This window comes from Podarcis melisellensis (genome assembly GCF_964234715.1).
Source record: "Podarcis melisellensis genome assembly, chromosome: 6".
Classification (NCBI taxonomy): Eukaryota; Metazoa; Chordata; class Lepidosauria; order Squamata; family Lacertidae; genus Podarcis; species Podarcis melisellensis.
Window position 1 is genome coordinate 49,729,790 of NC_138538.1, and position 22,438 is coordinate 49,752,227.

A 22,438-nucleotide genomic window follows, 5' to 3' on the forward strand; every position below is an offset into this window, starting at 1 on the left:
AATGGAAGCCGTCATTTCAGCTTTGCCTCCTGCCACTGGGATGGGAGGGGGCTGGCAGCCGGCGAGTTGTGCACCTAACCGTGTCATTCAATTAGAGCCAGCAGCCGCTCTGGCACAGAGCTGCCAAGGAGCCATCTGCTGCGCTAACTGGGGGGACTGGCAGGGTACGGGAGAGCCACGCCTGCTAGAAGTGACCTCTGCTGTGAGCCCTGGCCATGGAAGCCGGAGTTGGGATTGTGGCATCACGGGGACTCAGCGGCAACCTAAAGGATCACCTCCAAGCATCTCCATGTTCTGCAAGGGACAGGGAGACCCTGCACACAACCTGTCTCAAAAGAAAAGACTGCACACACAATACATTTATAGCACACACCCCCAAAGAATCCTGGGAGCTGTAGTTGGTTAAGGGTACTGTGAAGTGTAGCTCTATGAGGGGCAAACTACACTTCCCATTATCCTTAGGGGGGGTGTTTTAAAAGTATGGTATGTACACAGCCAAAGGTATACATTTGCCAGTGGCAAGCAGGGAGTAATACCACATCCTAATATCCTTATCCCAGTCTTTCTCTGTATTCTTCACATCCACCCTTGACACGAGGGAGGCTTGAAGTCATTTCCCCATGATAAGTGGAGTCTTGGAGGGGCAAATGCAAAGAGGGAAAATCAGCAACACTTTGCACACACAGAATGCATCCCAACCATAGTTGCAAGACAAGGGAGTTAGGCCAAGAGACAATCCTGCATCATGGCAACGTTTGACCCAGCAGTTCCAAGGGCTGCTCTTATGGGGGATGTTTGTGTTTTAGGGGCAGAGAATCTGGCACTTTTGAAGAGCTGTGGCACAATATGACCTTTAACAGATGTTGCCTCTCCTCCATCAATTCTGAAATGAGAAACAGAATATGAACAGAGCCCCAGAGCGTTCCAAGACTAGCAGTGAGATACATGTATTTATGCATATTTGTCCCAAGGTTTCTCTGCATGTTTGTTTACAGAAAAGCATGTGTGTAACTGTTACATACCTGCACATATACATGTGTATACATGCACCTAGCTATGTGCAAATAACCTTGCAGGGTTTGCTTACAGAGGGATAAGGTTGATGGCCTGAGCATTGCCAGCAACTTTCCCTTGGTGCCTTTTGGCTGAAGGCTAAACCAGCCCTGCCACATGGGGTCTTTAATATGGGTGGCTACTCTTAACCAAACAGCCTTCTCCCCCCAGATACAGTCAAGCTGTTACTGCATAAATGCAGCTTCTGGAGGGGCAGTTCTGTTAATCTGTTGCAGCAAAACCAACAAAGTGCCTTGTGGCATCTTAAAGACTGAACCAATTTATTACGACACTAAGTATTATCCTCATTTGGTACTGTAAATACACCACACACTCACACTGTGCATAGCAAGAAGAAGAAAAAGGACAATCAGTGGAGCGGAATGGCAATAAAATGCAAAAAGTACATGCAAAGACTGATTTGAACTTAAATGGGGATGGGAAGAGCAGCAGCATTCACAACAGCAGTAACTAGTAAAAATACAACCATCCTAGCATTGTTAATTAGCAAACTGTACTGGGACATGAACCACTGTGTCGATTTATGCCCAAACGGATACAAGAAAACTTCTTAATAAGTTCTGATTCAGTCCTTTCAGCTGCTGACATCTCTCTTTAACATTTCCATGTTGAAGAGAAGCAGCTTCCAGGTCAGCAGTGGAGTGTGTCGGAAGAATTAAAAGTTCGCTCAGTGGATTCTGATAAAAAGGCAGGTATCTCACCATATCAGACCTGGGCTAGCAGCTCCAGTCCACTTGGATGATGGTGTATGTGTAATTTTATCTCAAAGAGTCCCTACAAAGACAATCTGAGGAATTTGGAGTAATAACAGGTTATTCCACTCCTGGCTTTAGTGGCAAGTTTCCTATTAAGGTTCTGGGTCTGTACCCACCTGAAGGAAGCTTCTTTCTTTGGCTTTGTAAGATGTGTGACACAATGGACAGCAGAGGCTCCTCAGTGCTTTTCCACTTAGACCAATAGGCCTTTCACCAGGGCACAGCAGGGAATCTGGGGCAGAGAGAGGAAGTGCTAGCACCCCCTCCCTTTCTCTCACCCGCGGAAGCAGGGAGTCCAGATGCTGTAAATCAAGCAACGAGTGCGTTCCCAGCTCCCCTCCCGCTCTGCCCCCCATTCCTTCTGCATTGATCGAGTCCTTGCCGGGCGCTTGCGGCCATTCATGTTCCCTGAGCATGGGCTCGGGACGAGATGTTCAGGCGGCAGCCACATGTGACCGCGTGGCACGTTCGCTGGCGCAGCTAATGGGGTTGCCAGCCTGGCTACAACAGCACTTTGCAAGGAATTGGATACACAGCCTGGTAGCCTTCCCCATAAGAAGTCATAACGGTGCAGTAGCTGTGTCAGGCTGTTGCAGCAAAAACAGCAAGAATATTGCGGCATCTCAAAGACCTGTGGAATAGAGTCCACGTTATCAGATGCATGAAGCGTTATCCTGCATTTGCTGTGGTGGTGGGGGTCTCTTTCTGAGTGCATGTATGTATATCAGCTGTGTCTGCATGCCACAATAATGCTGTTGGAAGCGGAGTTCTGATTTGTTACCATGAAATAAACCAAAAATGTAAAGCCAAGAACAAAAGTTGACTGCTGTTCACAACTTCCCAAAAATAAATATCCCATGAATACGTTTGTGTGTTTTTTTATACTAAATCTTTGTCAAATCGCTGTACAAATCGGTGTATATGGCCAACACACAAATCCTCTCACTAATAATTAGTAAACTAATTAACAATGTGGTAAGATGAGCTACTGTTGCTCGATTCTGGCACAGGTGAGAGAACTGAACTTTTCATAAATTACAGTTCAGCAGTTTCACGCTGGAAGTCTCCCTCTGAAGTTCCTTTGCTCAAGAAGGCCAGTAACAGTGATCTGGGTGGTTGAAGTGTTCTCTCCCCCCCCCCCCGGTGGTTTCTGAATAGGGTGGCAGTTTATGATGTTCTAGTACTGTAACATGAAGCTCCAGGGTATCACACAACACAACTGCCTCTATCCTTTATATTCTACTTGTGCCAGCTTGACATTAAAGAATGACTCTACACCATTAGGCTGTGAAGAAAAATGGTCATAGTTCGTCCTACCAGTTCAGCTGCCCTAGCTGGTACACAGTTTTCCATGGAGCAGCATCTCAAGAGTAAGGGCAGCACTATAGTTGGCTGCAGGTCAGATCCTCCATGGCTGACTTCTTAAAGCATGCTGCTCACTCTGAGTAGCCTAATCCAACTTGAATTGCAAAGCGAGCACTAATGAGGCTTCTGTTCTGCTTAATTAATGGGAGCTCAGTTCACTCTGGCCACGTGGTGGTCTATTGGGCAGAGAACTCCCAACAGGAGCTCAAAGAGAAGGCTGGAGTGAAACTCATGGAAGTAGCCCATTGACTTGGGCAACTCCCAGCATACACTGCTGCTTCTTAGCATGTTAGGATCAAGCCACTCTTTGGAAACTTTGGACTATTTCATTTCACCTCCCTGAGGAGGAAATGTAGGGAATCAGTCCTCCACTGCTTCTGTTACTACTACTTAGAGGGAGGTGAGTACCGAGGCTAATCCTCCGTTACCATTGCCTTTCCTTCAGCCACTGGAAGAAACTACCAACCCTGCCATTTGGGGGCAGGCAAGACAAGCAGTGGCTATAGCAGGGCAGGAATGGGCCACACATTCCCTTATTAGAGGAAGACATGTGAATTAGTTCCCACAGTGAGTCAGAAATTAAATCAGTTGACTTTTCATGAAGGAAAACTATCTTGGTAAGAAAACAGGTATTTTGCGGGTCTGGCCAAATCATGAATTGGTGGCAGCAATTTTACCTGTCGCACACAGACAGAATGTTTCACTGTTTGGAAGATTTATAATGATATCCTCCCAGAACAAGGGCTGATTTAAATCAGTGCTTTAAATAGTTTCCAGCTTTCTAATTCATGTATTTACTCAGCAAGTGTATATACTAAACAGATGAAAGTCAATGAAATTCTATATATTTTATACTAAATTCTGCCTCAGCTTTATACTACTACCTAGGAGCATATATGGTCATGCAGCTTTCAATGGTGAAGTTAATTATTCTGTTTGGCATTCTTTCTATACATATGTGTGTATCTGAAGAAGTGTGCATGCGCACGAAAGCTCATACCAAGAACTAACTTAGTTGGTCTTTAAGGTGCTACTGTAAGGAATTTTTTCTTGTTTTGACTATGGCAGACCAACACGGCTACCTATCTGTAACTGTCACTTACTTGAATACTTTTATACAGAACTTTCCAGAAACAAGGGCTGGTAGTTACTGTATAGAAGAGCACTGTTTCTCCGTGGTTATTTTAATTTGTTTTTTAACATTATTTTGTTTTCCCCCCATTTTGCCAGCAGGACTCCCCTGTAACAGGCTCTCATCACATTGCCAGGGCATGCAGCAATACAGCCTGCTCACGCATTCCTACCCAAGGCCTGCCAAGCCTCCTCAGGAAGCATCCAGCAGCTCATTCATCCTCCAGACCCAAGGGCATAAGAACCTCCTGGAAGGGGGGGGCAGAATAGGAGAAGAACCATGTATGGGGGGAAAGTTCCACACACCTTTCTATACTTGTGGAAGAGGATTCCATTTGGATCAGACATAAGAAAGTGATTCGTAAATTAAAAAATAGCAGCAGCAACAACAACCCTGGTCCAACAAACCAAAGAATAAGCTATAAGAACACAGACTCCTGCCTCTTCCCTTTTCTCTTCCTTAATTCAACATTTCCTTGTTTCCTGAAAGAGTTTCCAACAATATATGAACTAGGAAATGATCATTTGAGTGATCCCTGTCAAGGAGGTTAACAAACCATGGACTGCTATCCTGGTTTGTAGGGATCATTCAAACCACATTTTCTTAGTTTGGACATCATGGTTCGGATGCCACCAGTTTAATAACTTAAGTAGTACTGAATTAAAGTCCATGTGGGATAAAAATGAAAAGTCTAAAGCAAGCTGGTAGGCAGACACACACACTTTCATTATCAGTTTATGATTCCAAGCTTCTGTTCTGACTTTGTACTTGGCAGTTCTAGAGTGGCATCTGTCTTAGCCTATTGCAGCAACAACAAAAGGGTCTTGTGGCATCTTAAAGGACAACAAATTAATAAAGGGAATTACGGCATAAACGTTTGTGGACTACAGTTGATTTCATCAAGTACATAAAGTTGCAGGTATATCTTCACATGGTTATTTGGGGGGGAGGGTTTTGAAGAATTGCAAATGCTGATGCCAGAGGTAGTAATGAATTGTGTAATTAACAGTGGTAATTTACAAAACATTTGTTGCTGATAACACAGAAACCCTGACATCTGTAAGCTAGGTTGCACGCAGAGTGTGATAAACAAATAAGCAATGTCCCAAATTTCCAATTCAGTCAACAAATTATAGCATTGAACCTCTTGATGAATTCAGTGGTTTTACACTGCAATTTCTCTTTAAAGCTCTGTGATGTCCTTGGTTTCAGCATGCATGCACAGGGGCCTCCTGTACTGACATGGTGCAGCTATTTCATCACACTACATTGGTACAAGATGCCTCTGTGCAGGTATAAATGTATCACCTTACGTGCCAGACAATCATGATGAAAGCTGCCAAGTTCTTGGTCTGCTGTGGAAGCACAGGTTTCTACCAAATTCTACCTCAGGCAGAATTGTGAGCCCTCCTTAAATGCTGTTTGTTAAGTCTGGATTTCCTCCCCATACATAGGCAGTGCACCAGGAGTGGGTGCAAACAGTCACCATTCTCCAGACATTTAGCTTGCCTCTCTCCCATTACTGAAATGTTGTGGCTACTTGAGGGGGAAAATGCATTTTTAAATGTTCACCTCCCCAGGAAGGCTCTTTATCCCTGGTATGCTCCTGAATATAGATTCTTCCTGGTGCTGCCACTATCCCCATATGAGTGCGGTACTATACCTTTCCTCACTATTTGTGACTATTGCAGAAATACCAATGCCTCAATGGGCAAAAGCAAATGCTGCAAATGTTTTCATATTCAGCCGGAGCCATGTTGGAACTGATCCTGAGCAATAGTTTGAGGTGGCAAAACTAGGGGAGCCATTTACCCTGAATCCCCATGAATGCCATTAACCTGCTTCTCTCTCTTCTTGCTCTAACAAAGCATAAAAGGGGAAAGTACCACAAACTTCACTTTTTACTTACAATGCTGGTGAATTCAAGAAAAAGTGTGTGTGCATCTATATTCACATACATGCATGATTTAGCATCCTCCTACCTGCACCCATCAAGTCAGGACTCATTCACACTTCCACATGCCCTGCTGCTTGCCCCCGGGGAAACCCAATCTTTACTGCTGAATTGGAGCAAACATCAGTTGGGTTTTTGTCCAGATTGACATTTGCTCTGATTTAGCACTAAACAGCAGGCTTTCAGGAAGTTGTGGGGCATAGGCAAAACCACTCAGACCCATGTTTTCCAGGCATGGGACAAGCGGAAGTGCGGAAGTGTAGACGAGCCCTCAGTTGCATAGCAAATGTGGTACAAATACATACTGAATTTGACTCAAGTGATGACACAGATCAGAGAGTCACCCATGGTTTCTCCTAGAGACACAGCAGGATTTCATAGGCATGAGAAGGGGAAGGAAGTTCTTATACCACCTCATGCTCATCCATCAGGACTCCCTGGCAAGAGCTACCTTTCTTATGCTAATTCACCTGTTGGCTCAACTGGTGGGCCTCATGGCTGAGCTTGTAAGGCCACTGGGCTGCTTCCAGAAGGAGGCTTCAATCAGGCAACAGGATTTATGCTACAGAAGCTCCTGTCAGCTGCACAGCCCCTTCCGGCAAGTGGTTCCCAAGGGACATGCTGCCCTTGCGGTGGTGAAGGAAGAGAAGCAGGTCTGGGCTAAAAGCCAGGTGGCAAGGAAGGCTTAGCTAGGAGCCAAGGGAAATCCCTCTTTTGATCCCAGCTCACTCATTGCTGGAGTCAACTGGAGCCTCACCTGACCCCCAGTCATTACCCCACAAAGCCTCCAACTCTGGGGCAGTGCAGGCAAGAAGACAACTAGCTGCTCAGCTTATATCAACAACAAGAAGCCTAGAGTATGCTGGAGTCAAACTGTTCATAACATGATGCCCTCAGTACCAAAGGGAACAGGGAAGATCATTTTGGAGTGCCAGTGGGTAGAGACTGGGCACAGAATGTTCATCCTAGGCTAGGAGCTGCACAATGTGTGTGTTTCTAAATATGCTAGTGGAAGTCGGGAGGAAAAGAGAAAGCAGCAGATATTACCAGAAAAGCTTTTCCCAATTCCCCCAGCCTTGCTGGTCAAAGGGCTCCCATGATCACCTTCACATACTGCACCTTAATTGGACTGAATCAGTGTTATACTCAATATACAATGGGTCAGAGGGGAGATGACCTTTCTTAACTTATTGAGGGTTCTATGCTTCAGTCTGAAGCCCAAACATTTTAGTAAAAGTCACATGGGACACCCAGCAGAGGTGCTGCTACCCAGGTGTGTTCTGAAGGCACAGGAGGTCACCACTTGGCTGATGCTAAACAGGTTTGTGGCTGGATTGCCTGAGAACTACATGCAGGCCTCCTTGGATCCCATGATAGAAGAAAGGAAGGATATAAGTGTAATAAAATAAAATAAAATAACATAATAGATGCTATTCACACAACATGTGAAAGTATATTTAATTGGAGGGAGATGCCTGAATCAGGAGATGTTGAAAGAGTGGATTATTATGCCAGTGAGAAGTTAACATTAAGAATAGTGAATCCAAGCATCAAATTAAATATTATTCAGTGTTTGATAGACAGGGCTGATCTTTTCTTTTCTTTGCCTTCTTTTGCTACAACCTTTAGACTGCATTCACTATCATTCTATAGATTTTCTCCTTCTCCAACACATATCAAGTATGAGCACGGGAGAGGGGGGCTTCTCATTTCATTTGCCCCCAAACTTGAATCCTTTTGGCGTATGAAGCAGCACTTCCAAAATGGTGCTAGGCAATAAATTGCGGGGATGGAAGAGACAAGCTGCTTTCCTAGGTGGGATGTTTTCTCCGCCTCATCCTTCTCTGGAATTGCAATAGGGTGGTGGCACTTTAGATCAATCAGCCTTCCTCAGCCTGCTACCCTCCAGATGTGTGGGACTATAACTCCCATAAGCCTCAGCTAGAATGGCCCATGGTCAGGAGAGTGGGCATTATTGTCTACTAACATCCAGAGGGCCACAGATTGGGGAAGGTTGTCCTAAATGGATGACTAAAAAACAAACTTGCTTGCCATGTGCATCCTTGGTGCCATCTTGCAGGCACTTTCCCACCTGCCAGTTCAGGGGCTAGAGCTCTTAAAGTTAGGGTCCAGGGGCAGCATATTTTGGAGAAAATCTGCCACCCCTAAATTGCTCTTCAAATTCATTCCCTGTGATGGGGCTTTCAGCTTGCTTGTCACTCTGGTGCTTCTCTGTAAGCTCACCTCAGCACTATTCTATATATTTCCTCCATAAATTATTTGCTTATATTACCACCCTCTTAATTCAAAATACCGTATGGTTTAATGGATGTTGAACTAAAGGGAGCCTGTTGAATGGACAGAGGCAGGAAATCAAAGGCTTGTGTCAAAAGTAGCACTGTCCAGCATGCCAAGAATAGCCAAAACAGGTAGAAAAGAATAAGGAACTGAGGTTGTGCATCCAAAAATAAGACTTATGCCACCACAAGTTCTATATACACACACAGCTCTACAAGGTGACATTGAATTGCATTTGGCCCAGTGCAATTCAAACATAGTTTTGAGCTGGGAGCAGGATGAATTCATTATGCAACCCATGACCTCAAAGCAGCTACAGAACCACCTGTATGATCTGTAGCAAGTTCATCAAATCAGAAATCTCACTTTGGGTAAACCTTTGAAAGGAAATGTTGCTCCACACTGCAAAAGAAGTCACCAATTGTGATGTCCCTCCCTCCCTTCATGTACTGATGAGCAAACTTCTTTTTAATCACGGAAATTATTTGTCTGCTTCACTGACTATAACAACGGTTTGGACTCCATCTGGCACCCAGGCTGAACCTTAAATTGCTACAGAAAGCAACTGAGGGTAAAACATATGACCTGATTAAATCTATGCATCAACCCATCAAATGCAGGATAAAAATAAATAGGCAAACTGAGGTTTTAAAAGAGGCATAAAGGAGTGAGCCGGGGACGCAGCACTCAACTCTCCTCACTCCAACCCATACACAAGCTGCAACCACAATCCATCTGGCCTCAGACTTCCTTTAATTGGGATAGATCAGCTTTGTTAGCTATCACATTCAGTGTGACAGCAAAGAAATCGACTGCAGTATCGGAGCCCCACAAGTCAGGTTGGGAGATAACACATACTGTGACCATCCAGGATTTTGGGTAGGTGGGATTAATTAGTCAAGGTTTAGCCCATGTACAGGCAATTCGTGGCTCTCCAGATGCTGGACCACAACTCCCATCAACCCCAGACAACATGTCCAATGGTCAGGGATGAGTTGCAGTGCAGCAATTATTTGGAGGGCCCAGTGGCAGACCTTAATTTTTAGGGCCCTGAAGCTTGAATTGTTATGGGAGCCCCTTTGCAACCAGCAATTAGGTCTGGATAACCACTGTTATCTTCTTCAGTTGGGTTGTTTACAATCTTTTCAACATCCATGCTACTGACTCTCAAAACTCTGAGAAATATATACAAAAACTAATAAATAACCAATCTGAGCCATGCAACTCAAATTGAGTCTACTAGACCCATTTTTTAAAAAAAGCAATGTGGATGAAAGTTGCTTCTGGGGCCCCTCTGGGATTAAGGGCCCTGAAATTTAAACTTCGTTAGTTTCGTAGCAGATCCACTCCTGGGTTCCCCATCCCTGGTTTAGGCTCTTGCCTTCGGAAGGGTGCAGTCAAGACTGATTCACAGAAAAGTAGCAATGGAAACTCAGAAGTCTTTGCCGAAGGGAGAGGAGGGGGTATCCTAACCATGATGGCTCTGGTTGTGATGCAAGCAATACATTTGCTTGCAGGTGTTGAGATTTGGTGAAGTTGGTGTTCCATTTTTTGGAGACAGTTCCTAGATATCATTCTTAAAAAGGTGAAACCTGTTTCAAGGTTCTACGAGAAAAAACCAGTAATAGGTCCCACCCCCAATAATCTTAATTAATGAGTTGATTTTTCTTTTGTACTTGTAGTCATTCTGATACTTCATTTAAAGTTTCATAGTATATTTCTTGGTACATCCAAAACTAAGGGAACTGAACGTGATTTTCATTTTTTAAAGTCATTCTTGCTGGCTGTGGGACTTCTTCTAGAAGTGCAAAAATGCTGTGTTCCCCTTACCGCAAGCCAAGCTGCAGAACTTACAAATTGCAGCTGGCTTCCAGTATTTGAAGTTTCTTGCTAGTATTGATATCTCTTGTAAAAATGATAGTATAACCAAGTCAGTATTAATACATTTTTTAAAAGGTTCAATTTCCTCTCTTTTAATTTTACTGCTGACAAATCACCAAAAATATGACTATTCACCCTATACTATACTTTGTGTTGAAAGCCATGCATATAAAGGTATTGTTTGCTTGTGGCTGATGCAAGACATTTTGCTGCCTTTGGCAAAAGACAAAATGGCGTCTCACCATTCCATGTACAGAAGCCAACTAGATTAGTATTTAAATCTTATTTCAATACTAGCAATGGTATCGTGTCCACCATACCTGACAGCAGCAGACTACGTCTGTGGTTGCAGGATAGGTCACAAGGCAGCATTGCCCACAACAAAATGGTATGGTCTAGAAACTCACTAGGAGGAGAACCCATGGGGCTGCTGTCATTGCACCCCAGGACCTGGTAAATTAGACAGTCACATCACTCTGTCTAATGGTAGGGCCGGCTTTATTGACGCCTCTTCTTCTTGCTTTTAGTTGTTTTCACTTTTAAAACGTTACTGAGAGCATGGATCCTGCAATCTGTTTTAGGAATCCCTCTGTTCAAAGGCTCAGATAAATTCCTTGTCCAAACCCCTGACCACAGGCACTGTCCCAGCAGAGCAATCAGTGCATCTGTGTTTGAAGCTTCCCCTTTACTCCACACAGAGCATCAAAAGTTCTGGACAGGTGTTACTAAGAAAAGTGAGGGGAAACTTCTTGGCTCCATGGGCCAGATCCTTAGCAGGATCTGGTCTAGTCTCACAGGCCAAATTTGACAGGTGGGTGAGGCTTCCCACCTGTCAATCACCTGACTGCACAAGGGAATCAGTGCTTTGAGGTCTCAAAGCTATGACTTCAAAGCACCACATGCAGCTAATCCAGCAGGCTTCCGATCCACAAATTGGTGGTGGGCAAGCCTGTTTTCCTTTGCTAATTCACAACAAGGAGTGCACTTCAAGGTTCCTGATTGTGCATTGGCAACTGCATCTTACCAGCCCCGCACCTAACATCATATATGACATCAGGTGTGGGGCAGCTGGGGTGGCTGGCCGTATTTGAACCTCTGATGAGCCAAGTTTGGTCCGTGGGCCAGAGGTTCCTCACCCCTGTGCTAAAGTGTGCAGGAAGTGGAGTTACCAATAGCTACATGGCCTTTACAGCCCCTCATGCAGTAAATACTGTTCTCTGGCTCTCTCTAGAGGCCACGGGGAAACACAGCAGCTCCCCACACCTCCAGCTGGCAAATGTAATTTAATGTGTATAAGCTGTGAGGGTACAATGGTGACCACAATGGTGTAGGGCCTGAGCAGTGCATTTCCTGCTACCAGACAACACAGACCATAAGGTGATGGAAGCGAGCACTACAAGAAAGCAAGGGCTAGAGCCCTCAAGAAGAAAAAGGCCACCTTACTGAAGTCCACAGCAGGGGAGATAATGCACATGTGCAGCCACAAAAGTTTATTCACTCACACCTACAACCATAACCAACCTTAAATGCAGACTTTCTGGCTTCATAAAGCGGATGGAATGGCAGCCAAGGAGCAGCCCCCCCCTCCCTGCACTCCTGTATGTTTATGGGCTGGAGCCCCCAAACTGTTTTATGCATCTCCACCCTCATGAGAAACAGCCTGGCAGTGATGCCTGAGCCACATTGAGCCTGGCAATTCCTCACCTCTTTGCGCTGTCTCCCCGGGAGCCAGCACAAAGAGGCTTTGAGAGAGTGTGGTTACCAGCTTTCATTGAGTCTCCGGCATTAACTTCTCCCCTTTACCCCCTTTTTAAACTTGCTGTGGCAGCCGCAGCAACAGGACCCCCTCGCTTCTTTGTGGAACTTGAACACTCACACACACTCACACACTCACATGAATCCTTCCTCCCCCATTGGAAAAACGGCTCCCTCCCCTCCCCCTGACTTTAGGGCTTTAGGGAAGATTCCCCACTGACCTGCTCTTGGGGGCAGGGAACCCCTTGGCTGCTCATTCCCGGTATCCTGGGGCGTTGCTAGAGCTGTGGCTGTTTGCTGCCTCCTTCGCATCCAGCCCCGCTGCTACTGGGGCGGTAATGTGCTTGCCTCTCCCTCATGAACTTGGCATTACTCTCAGCTCAGTTCTCCCAGCACCATGCTGCCCCCGCCTGCCCAGTGCCCAGCACCGCGCTGCCCTGCACCCGCCAACATTCTATACCCAGCCACATGGCTCCCCTCTACTGCTGCAATCTCTCCCTCTCTCACACACACATATACACAGAAGCCCACACTCCCAGAAGGACCTAGGATCACCAATTTCCTCTGTTATTAAGGCTGTATACACCCCACTATCACCAAATCCTGGGAACCATAGTTTATCCATTCACAGAGCTGCGATTCCCAGCACCTTTAATGAGCTACTTTTAATGTATGGCGCACATGCAGCCTAGTCTCCACTCTCATGGACAAAAGGTGGCTCCTCCTAAGAAGTGATAACCTACAGTACACAGGGAAAGCTCATCATGTTATCTGCAGTCGGATCTTCCAGTGCTTTGGTTTTCATTAAAGATAGGGTCAGGGCAGAACTGCTGTGAAAAGCAGCATGCAACTCCTCTCACTCAAAGCATTTCCCCTGAGGCTATTTGTACCACTGCAGAAAGTGTACTTGGTAAATGATGAACAAACGTGAATGAGGTAAAGACTCAGAGGGAACGAAGAAAGAGCCTGGAATCCCAGCAAATTCCACATGCTTTCAGGCTACAAACAAATGAAGCTGGAGGGTGCAAAGCAGTGTCAGGATATGTTTGGCCAGCCTGACTAAACCAAGCAAAATGAGCCTGGAGGTCTATCCCTGTCGTACAGCCCATATCCATTTGCTTTCCAAGGGTCCTATGTGGAATTGCTCTTGTGAGGCATGGATGTACTTCATTTTCCAAGTGTGGCTCATTCCTTCCCAGCATTCAGTATTCAGATCCCACTGAACCAGAACCTAGGAGGCTGCCATATACCAAAGCCAGGACATTGGTCTAGCTAGCTGCGTAGTGTCTACATTCAACTAGCAACAACTCTTTAAGGTTTCAGCCAGAACACTTTTCCATCTCTACCTGGAGATGCTGGGGACTGAACTGGGTACCTTTTCTATGCAAATGGTTCCCATTATATCCACTGGCCTGTGGAGCTAGCTATAAGCACCTTCAGGTAGAGATGCAGCAAACAGCTCCAGGGCAGGGATCTGGCTTACCTGAAGCTGAGACTTGCATGCACAGCAACATGGAAAGCTGCCGTATATCATTTAGCAACATGTGGATAGCTCAGTTGTTAGAGCATGGTGCTGACAATGCCAAGGCTGCAGGTTTGATCCCTGTTTGGGGCAGCTGCATATTCCTCCATTGCAGGAGGCTGGACTACAGGACCCCTGGACAGTTAAGTCCAGTCAAAGGCAACTATGGCTCATCTTGCTTTCAGGCTGAGGGAGCCGGCGTTTGTCCACAGACGGTTTTCCAGGCCATGTGGCCAGCATGACTAAACCACTTCTGGAGCAATGAAACACAGTGACATAAGCCAGAGAGCATGGAAACACCATTTACCTACCTATTTATCTACTTGCAAAGATCCTTAGGGTCCTTTGCAACTCTACAATTCTGTGATCAAGTCAGACCCTTGGGCCCACCTAGATCCCCCCTCCTGCCTTTCCCAGGGATTGAACCTGTGACCTTCTGCATGCAAAGCAAATGTTCTACCACTGAGCTACAGCTCCTCCCCAACATCCCCAACTCTGACATCCCCGCCCTGACTTCCCAATTCTATTTGGAAATGGAGAGAACTCTGGGATGCAGGGCTGAAGGAGCATGTGGGGTCTCTTGCTCCGCTTTGCATCCAATCGTGGCGCAACCCTTTCCCATTTGCCCAGCAGGCACGCAGTGTGGTGAAAGAGCCAGCTCAGCCTGACCTCGCCTAATGAGGCCTCATTAGCAGCATCCAGCTGTTGGCTGCCCCTCCCTTTCAATTAGCTAGCACTAGAAGGAGGGGGCTGCCTCACAGATGGGCTCAGACCCCACAGTGCTTGGGCAAGCAGCCGGGCGCCAAGAGGGAAAGGCAGCCAGGAAGGGCTTAAGTTTTTCTTACTCCTGCGGTGAAGGAGACTCCACCCGCTTCTGCCCCCCCCCCCGCCGGCCACAGGCAGCCCCTCCCAAGCCCAGTGCGGGCTCAGCGCCTGTGCTTTCAGCCTGGCCCGGCTCCTTGGAGGCGGTAATACCTGGCACAGGATTACAGTCTTGCTGGAGTCTGCAGAGGCAGGCATCCTGGGCCCAAACAGATTTCATAACAACTCATTCACAGTGCTCACATACAGTATTCCTTGCTGAGCTATTTAAGTCTTGGCTTGGCACACACCCCTGGCCTTATAGGGACTTCTGCCTGCACCCACCTGTTGTAGGGCATCCCAAAAAGCCCAGCCAGTCACAGAGCTGAGAAGAACTCAGAGCTGTAAAGAGACAGTTCTGAGACGTGTGCATGTACGTGTGTGTGTGTGTGTGTGTAGCCAGGCTTGAGTCTAGTTCTTGGCATGACAGTGTAGGTCTTGCCCCACAGCCAGCTTAGCCCTCTGAGGTCAATGGCAACTGTACGCAGCCGCCTGCCCCTCTGCAGGGGCCTGTATATAGCACCACAGTCTGCTTAGGATACAGCTATCTAGCACTGGGCCTGGACTGGTGTCGAAGGCTTGATTGTGTGAGCCAATGTTCCTCTTTCTCCTTGCCACCCTTGGATGTGTGTGTGTTCTGTAGCCACGCCTTGGCCAAGTAGCTCTGACACTCAGAGAATACCGAGAACTATGACAAGACGGTAGGTTTGAGGTCCCAGGTGGAAGATCAGTGCTGGGGCCACCCTCGGCAAGGCTGGGGCACAACACCAAAGGGGGCAACAGCAAAGGGGAGTTATCCACTGTGGGGGTGGAATGAGGGTTTGAGCCAGTCCCCTTGTGTTAAAGTTATTGTTTTCACGGGGATGTGGTTTTAACTTGGATGGGTGCTGTTTTATTGGGAGGGTGGTGTTGTTTTAAATTGTTTTTAAATGTTATATGTTAATTTGGATTTTTCTATTTGTATTTGTGGGTGGGCTGGAGCATTGTTTAGGGGCTTTTGTTGGGGAATGTATTGTTTATTAGTGTCTATACTGTACATCACAATTGTTTATTGTTTTGATTATTTTTATCATATATTTTGTGCTTTGATTATTTTTCTTATGATTTTATTGCTTTGTATATTGTAACTTTGTGTTGTGAACTGCCCTGAGACCTATAGGTAGAGAGCGGTACGCAAATTTAAATAAATAAATGGAAAGCTTTAGGCAGGCATATTGCTGGATACATGGATTCATGACATAAATTTGCATTCAATCTCCATATGCTAACTTAAATGTATAGATATTTATGGGAAACTAAGGTAGCGGGTGACTAAGGTAGTTGGTTCATCGGTAGTGAACTCGGCAGTGTGCCCAGCTGTCCTATATGCAAACTGACTTTTTAAACGCCCCCCCCCCCAAAGAGGCAAAGGAGTAGGCAATCCAGAGCCTATTGCAAAAATCATGGGGTTCAGCAATACCCCTGCCTGCAGGTTCTCCTTCCAGTAGAGAAGGGCTATAGCACAGTGGCATGCTGACAGTCCCAGGTTCAATTCCTGGCCTCTCCAGGCAAGGTAGAGAAAGATCTCTGTCTGAAACCCTAAAGAACCTCTGCCAATCCTTGTTGACCATACTGGGCTAGATGGACTGACCTGGTGTAAAACACTTTCCTATATGTGAGTCTGGGTTTTGCTCAGAGTAGACATTGAGTAAAACTAGCTATCACTCATTTCCTTAAACCATTCCATTCCTCACTGAGACCTTCTGACTTTGTATCACAGTGGCATTAGGGTGCAGGAAGGCAGGGTGAAATCCACTCTGCAAATGTGCAGTGCTGCTAAATATATCCTAATCCCCACCATGTTTTAACAATGCCTCATCTTTGGTCAGTTCCGGCTCTTTGGGTGGATGAACCAGATATGCTTAGATTAACTTTCTGAACCTTTATCCCACTATCTTGAGATGCAAAGGTTCCCAAAATTGATTGAGGTAGTGGCCAAGGGAAAAGAGCAACAACTTATCCAAGTGGAAAGGGAAGCCTATCCAATAGTGCAGACCTCACCAGCCTGGTGCCTTCCAGATGTTTTGGACTACAAATCCCATTGGCTGGAGGGCACCAGATTGGCAAAGCTGCTTTAGGGACATGTGATCCCTCAGAGCCATCCCAGGTTGCCTTTCCTCCAAGAACCACATGCCACATCCTGCTGCTGCTCTCCCTTCCTCTTGATGTCAGCAAAGCCATCTCCATGGTAACCATTTATGAAGTCACCATGCACTGAGCTGACCATCTGGTGACAACAATGAGCAACAGAAAAGAGGGGAAGTTAAGATGGCACCACAAATGTCTTCTATTTTCTCCAACTTGGGCTCCCTCATAGGGGCACCAAGAACTTGATTCTCAGTCTCCCCTTTTGGACTCAGTCTGACCTGCCTTGTTCTTTAGGGACGCTCTTGTTGTCTTTACTGCTTTTGATAGAATGCTAAGCCTCCCCACCTCCCCAACTATGGCTTCGAGCACCCCAGCTGTTTCCTGAGCATCAACTGTCCAAGGAGCCCAATGAGGCGTGAATGAGACAGCAGAACATGGCAGGGAAGTGCAGAGAAGGGGGAGGGAGAGACCAGATGGGGTCTGGGGGGCTGCCATTGCTACACATGGACAAGGCATGGTCCAGTGATAAGCTGCCACACGTGGGGGCAGTCGGCATGCAATACTAGCTTAGAACCAGTAAGTCCCACTCTGCAAAACCTACTTGCCACCACAGCTGCAAAAGGCAAATTGAGGGTCATGCCAGCAACAGAGTCTGATTCAGCCAGAAGGTGGAGCTAGACAGGATAGGCAGGATAGGAATCCTATGTCAGATATAAAAGCAAAGGGCAAAGGAGACACATTCATTCTTGTTAGTTACATTCATTCTAATGCAAAGAAGGAAAAATACAGTTGGCAGAATGATAATGCTTTCCGTGCAGATACAAATGTCTTACATTTCAGGAAATCAGACACCAGACTGCAGGGTGAAACTGTGGTCTTGGGGATGGCTTATTTTTAATGGGAGATACTTATGACCAGCACACAGAAGGAACATGCTCAAACATCTCAAACTAGAACAACCGTGTTCTGCAAGGGCTACATAAATCCTGGATGGGTCAGTCTCAGAAAACCCAGCCTGGCTAAAAAATCTTGAGCTGAATGGAAGCTTAGTCATTCTTCTAAATTGGAAATATGTACAAAGACTTTATTCTACCTTAAACCATTTACAACAACAAACAAAGCAAGAAAGAGAGCGTCTTTCCATTTAAAACCACCACACAAGCATTTGTGCCATATCACAGAAGAGCTTCACACTGGGTTTGGGGTTCCATCTTTGAGTCCCTTTGCTGTCACTTCTCATATTTTCCTTGGAAATAAATCCAGCACAGGAATCATGGTGTACAAGTCCATGTCACCTACTATCACTGCTTAGGACAATGGTGTTCTTTGCTAGTCTCTGTGGTCCAATAATCTCCTTAAAGTCACATCATGTACTGTGTCAATCTACATCGCAATAACTGTGTTACAGGGCCACATACCTGTCTCTGGACATCTTTGGGGTGTTGGTGGGTGCTGCAGTGGCCTATTACAGGTTCAATGGGGTGTGCTCAGGTGTATTATCTGCCGATGAACATGTATAAAGACTAAATGAATGTACACTGAAACTCTCCACAAAAGATTCTTTCAGTTGCAGACTTAGCTCAATTGTTTAGAACGATTCCCCTGTGTACACACACACACACACACGGCTTGCACCTTTTGGTTTCCATGCATTCACAACAGCACACACACCCACTTCATACAAAGGGATTTGCACATCTCTTCTCCTGATCCCCACTGGTATATCACCTTGAAGCAGGTCAGAGTTTCTGGCATGCCCTTCTTACTCCCAGTTTCTCAGTTGTGTACACGACAAGGATGCGTACACCCTACAGGAACCCAGGAAGAGTGGGAGCAAGCTTTGGAAGTGTTTTAAATTCCTAGGCACATATTTATTCTCAGGCTCAGCATATGAAGGATGAGAACAGGTCCTGACCAAAGGCTCCTACGGACAAGTAGATTTCCAGATGAGAACAGGAAGGGAATAAATCTGGCCACAGCCTTAGTTGCATCTGTACTGGATAAATGTAATGCATACACAGAGCTACCTGGAAACATCTGCTGGTAGTTCAAAATGCAGGAGCTAGACTTAACGGGTGCTGGTTTATTCGGGACATGCAACTCCTCTTTTGTACAAAGTACACTGGGTACTAGTTTGCTTCCAGGCACAATCCAAGGGTTGTTTATTGCCTTTAAAGCCATTGATGGTTTGGAGCTTACACAGCAATCCAAACCCCTCTTGGGCCTGGCTATGGCGGGGTTGGATAGAGTGGAGCTACCTTTCAACTCAGCACTGATGCCTGAGCTCGGCCTTCCACTGGAGTAACTGCCCACTGGCAGTTTCTGCACCAGCAGCAGCCAGTTGAAATCCCCAGAACCTGGGTGTTCCAAGTGCAGGGAGGTAGTAGAGCAGCGCTGGCCCAGAATCTGCTGGATCTTGAGCTGGTCTTGCTGCCACCACCTGATGGCATCAGGCTCAATCCTCCTCCATGCCCCCCCCATCCATATGTGTGCCGCCACCACTGCGAGCAGCTGGGCTGCAGATGCTGCTGCGGCTCTGCTGCTTTGCACAGCCCTGCCAGAGGGGTGGGGAGTTGGGCTGCACTCATAGATACCTAAAGGACTGCCTCCTCCCATAAGAACCCACCCAGCTTCTATGCTCAGTGGGAGATCCTGTTCCTCATGGCCTCTCATCTTCAGAAGTACAGCAGGTGGAAACAAAAGAAAGGGCCTTTTCTGCCATGGCACCCACAATGTGGATTGCTGTTCCCTAGGATATTTCACTCACCCTCTTTTTATTTTTCACTCTTTTAGATACTTTTCTTGTTCTAGGAAGCCTTCACCATGCTTATTATGAGATTTTGTTTTGCTTACCCCACCCCACCCCAGAAATTGTTTCTGTAATTTTACACATTTTTAAAATGTATATGTTTTATATTTTTAATATATTAGCCATCACGTGTTTCATGAAAAAGTAAAGATAGGTACGAATCTTAAAACAAATAAAATAAAAATTGGTCACACAACTGAGTAAAAGAATCTAAACAGATGGGCATATAACTTCAGTTGACATTTTGCTACGGCCAGGCTTCCAATGAATTACTCAGAATGCAGGTGAATGCTGTGAACTGAAAATCTGGCCATAACTTCACCCATCCTCTTAAAAAGGGACAGTAAAGGCTCCTACCATTTCTGTTGTACAGTGTGAATGGGGGAGCGGTGGTAATAACTTCCGAGACTATAGCTGCAAACGAGTACTATATATTCCATTACAGACAGATGGAGTATCGGTACATTCCTCACTGTGTATGTGTGGGGCGATAATTTCACCTTTAACACTGAGGGGGACAGTAGAGTGGCATGCCATTTCTATTATAAAATAATCTCGTCACCTCACCCTCTACCTCCCAGGAAGCAGCAACAATGCAACTGAGGTGAGGTGAGCCCCACTACCCGTCATGCATATATCTCATTCTCTAACAATTTTCTATATCTCATATCTCTATATCTCATTCTCTAACATCCAGTCGGTGTTACCACTTCGTGGATGTGAAACCAACTGAAATAAGTGAATGAACTTATGCAACAGCTTTTCTGAATGTACGGGAACTCCCACAACAGCAGCTGACAACAGGTCTTGGGACACTTCCTTTCAACAAAAAGAAGAGTTTCCCATTTCTCATGTAGCTTTAGTAAAGCAGCCAGCAATGCTCTGCAAGATCAAAACTTAAAACCCAAACGTATCCCAACCTGTGAATCGCAGCCTTCCTGAACCACTGTGAAAGTCAGACCAGAAGACGCTCAAACATTCAACCCACGCCCAACACAGCAACATAGAATTCAATGGTAAGCAGCAAATACAAATCAGTCAACAAGTTTGGCTGCTATGGAATCTTTTGTCTGTGTAACCTCTTGTGGACAAAGGATTAGAAGATTAGAAACCTTTGTTCAATTTCAGTTCAGTGATGTTTCATTGCCATTACAATATACAAAACTTTTGGCAAAGTGTATTAGAAGGACTTGCTCTCTGAAGTGTTCGTCAGAAAGTACAAGTTACAGAGCAATCCTATGCATATTTACTCAGAAGTAAGTTCTACTCAGTTCAGTGGGGCTTAGTCCTAGGGAGGTATAGGATGTCAGCCTTAATGTACAATTAGCTTACAGAAACCATTTTCACAAGATATGATTGTAGATGTTTTTTTAAAAAACAAAATCCAAGAGCTGGAAAAATTCATTGGGAATAGGAGCTATACAGTGCCTTTTAGAAAAATAACTAAAAATAGAGGCCCCCATGTTTAGAGGCAGCAAGCTTCCAATTATCAGATGCTGGTGGCATAGAACAGGGGATGGCTATAGTTGCCTGTGGCTGTTTTATGTAAACTGTACTTAACCACTGGTTCTTTATTGGAAAACTCCCACTAAGAAATAGCCCTATTAAAGCAACAATCCAAAGAACTACAGTACGTTTGTATATCCAGTTAGTTTTAGAAGATTTAGTCCCATTGATTTAAATGGGTCTATTCTAAACAGGACTGAGCCTGGACCCAATCCTACACTGTTGACAATATATGGAACATCTTAGGAGGATTAAATATGCTGATTCGAAATTGTATATATGGAGATTAGATAACGCACATATGTGCAACTATATTCAGTCAAGCTTCTTAGAAGGTGAGTTAGAAGGGAGCATAGCCCAAAGGTGAAACCTTTTATTAGACCAACTTTTGTGCGGTAAAGAAACATGCAACCACTGGAAATAATACAACACTCTTCTCAGGCAGATAAAGGTTTTAGCATGATTTGAAGGGCAGCTTGCTAAACCAATAGAAACAGATCTAATTACCTTATTTATTTTTACATGTTTTAACTTCTCTGGGAGAAACCTGGCAGTGGAAGTTTATGCCAAAAGAAGCCAAGACAGATCTAGATATCTTAAAACATATTCCACTCATATATCAGACCATTAGAAAGAAACCGTGATCAGCTTGAAGTTGTTCAATATGCCCAGCGTGCTTTCCCCCCTTAATCCCAAATAATTATTTTGCTGTAATCAGGAAGGAAAGCTTCCCTTTTTTTCTGTTCCAGGTCTCCCATGTGAGGAAAAGTGTGAAAGTGGTATCTTTAAGCTACCAGTGTTTTCAGACAACTTCAAAATTTGAAGTTCAAAGAAGAAGAATGTGTGCGTTCAATGCTGGGGTGTGTGTTCTATCCTGGGGGATGGAGAGACCAAGATTAATGGAAACTACTATTCCAGTGCAGTCCATTTATTATCCAAATCAATGTAACCGCAGGGATAGGAGGATATGTATTTGCTTATAAAAAGCATGTCAAAGGAAGGAGAGGCACCAAGGATGCTGGCTTTCTGCACTTAAATACACCTTGAGCATGCAACATCAGAAAATGCAGGCATCCCCTCTTTCATTTCCCCCAAAAGGAAGATGTCTATGACAAAGGTGTCTCTCACTAAATGTAAATGAACTGTGAAAAAGACTACAAATTGCAATTGGAGACAATAGCTGTACCTGTCCCTCTTTGTCTGTTTGTTTTGTAACACAAAAAACCTTTTACAAAAACTAATTAGAAATTAAGAAAGAAAGAAAACTCAGACATAGTGGTACTGGAACATCTGGTTCTTCAGCACTGGCAAATAATCCATTCTCTACCATCACCATCAAACAGAGGTGAAACAGAACTGAGACGAGAGCATGGTTAGAATCAATAATTGTGCACTGAAA

At 45.3% G+C, this 22,438-nt stretch overlaps 1 protein-coding gene across 4 annotated transcripts in view; it reads right to left on the bottom strand.

Moving 5' to 3' along the window:
* SLC6A9 (solute carrier family 6 member 9) overlaps positions 1-22,438 on the bottom strand; it is a 53,907-nt gene that overhangs the window by 14,923 nt on the left and 16,546 nt on the right. The window contains exon 1 of one of the 4 annotated variants that reach the window (XM_081914749.1): positions 12,436-12,539. The exons of the other annotated variants lie outside the window; for them this stretch is intronic. Coding sequence (XP_081770875.1) covers positions 12,436-12,471 — 36 coding nt within the window. The 5' untranslated portion in view covers positions 12,472-12,539. Of the gene's footprint in view, positions 1-12,435; positions 12,540-22,438 lie in introns of those variants that run through there. 4 annotated transcript variants of the gene reach the window in all.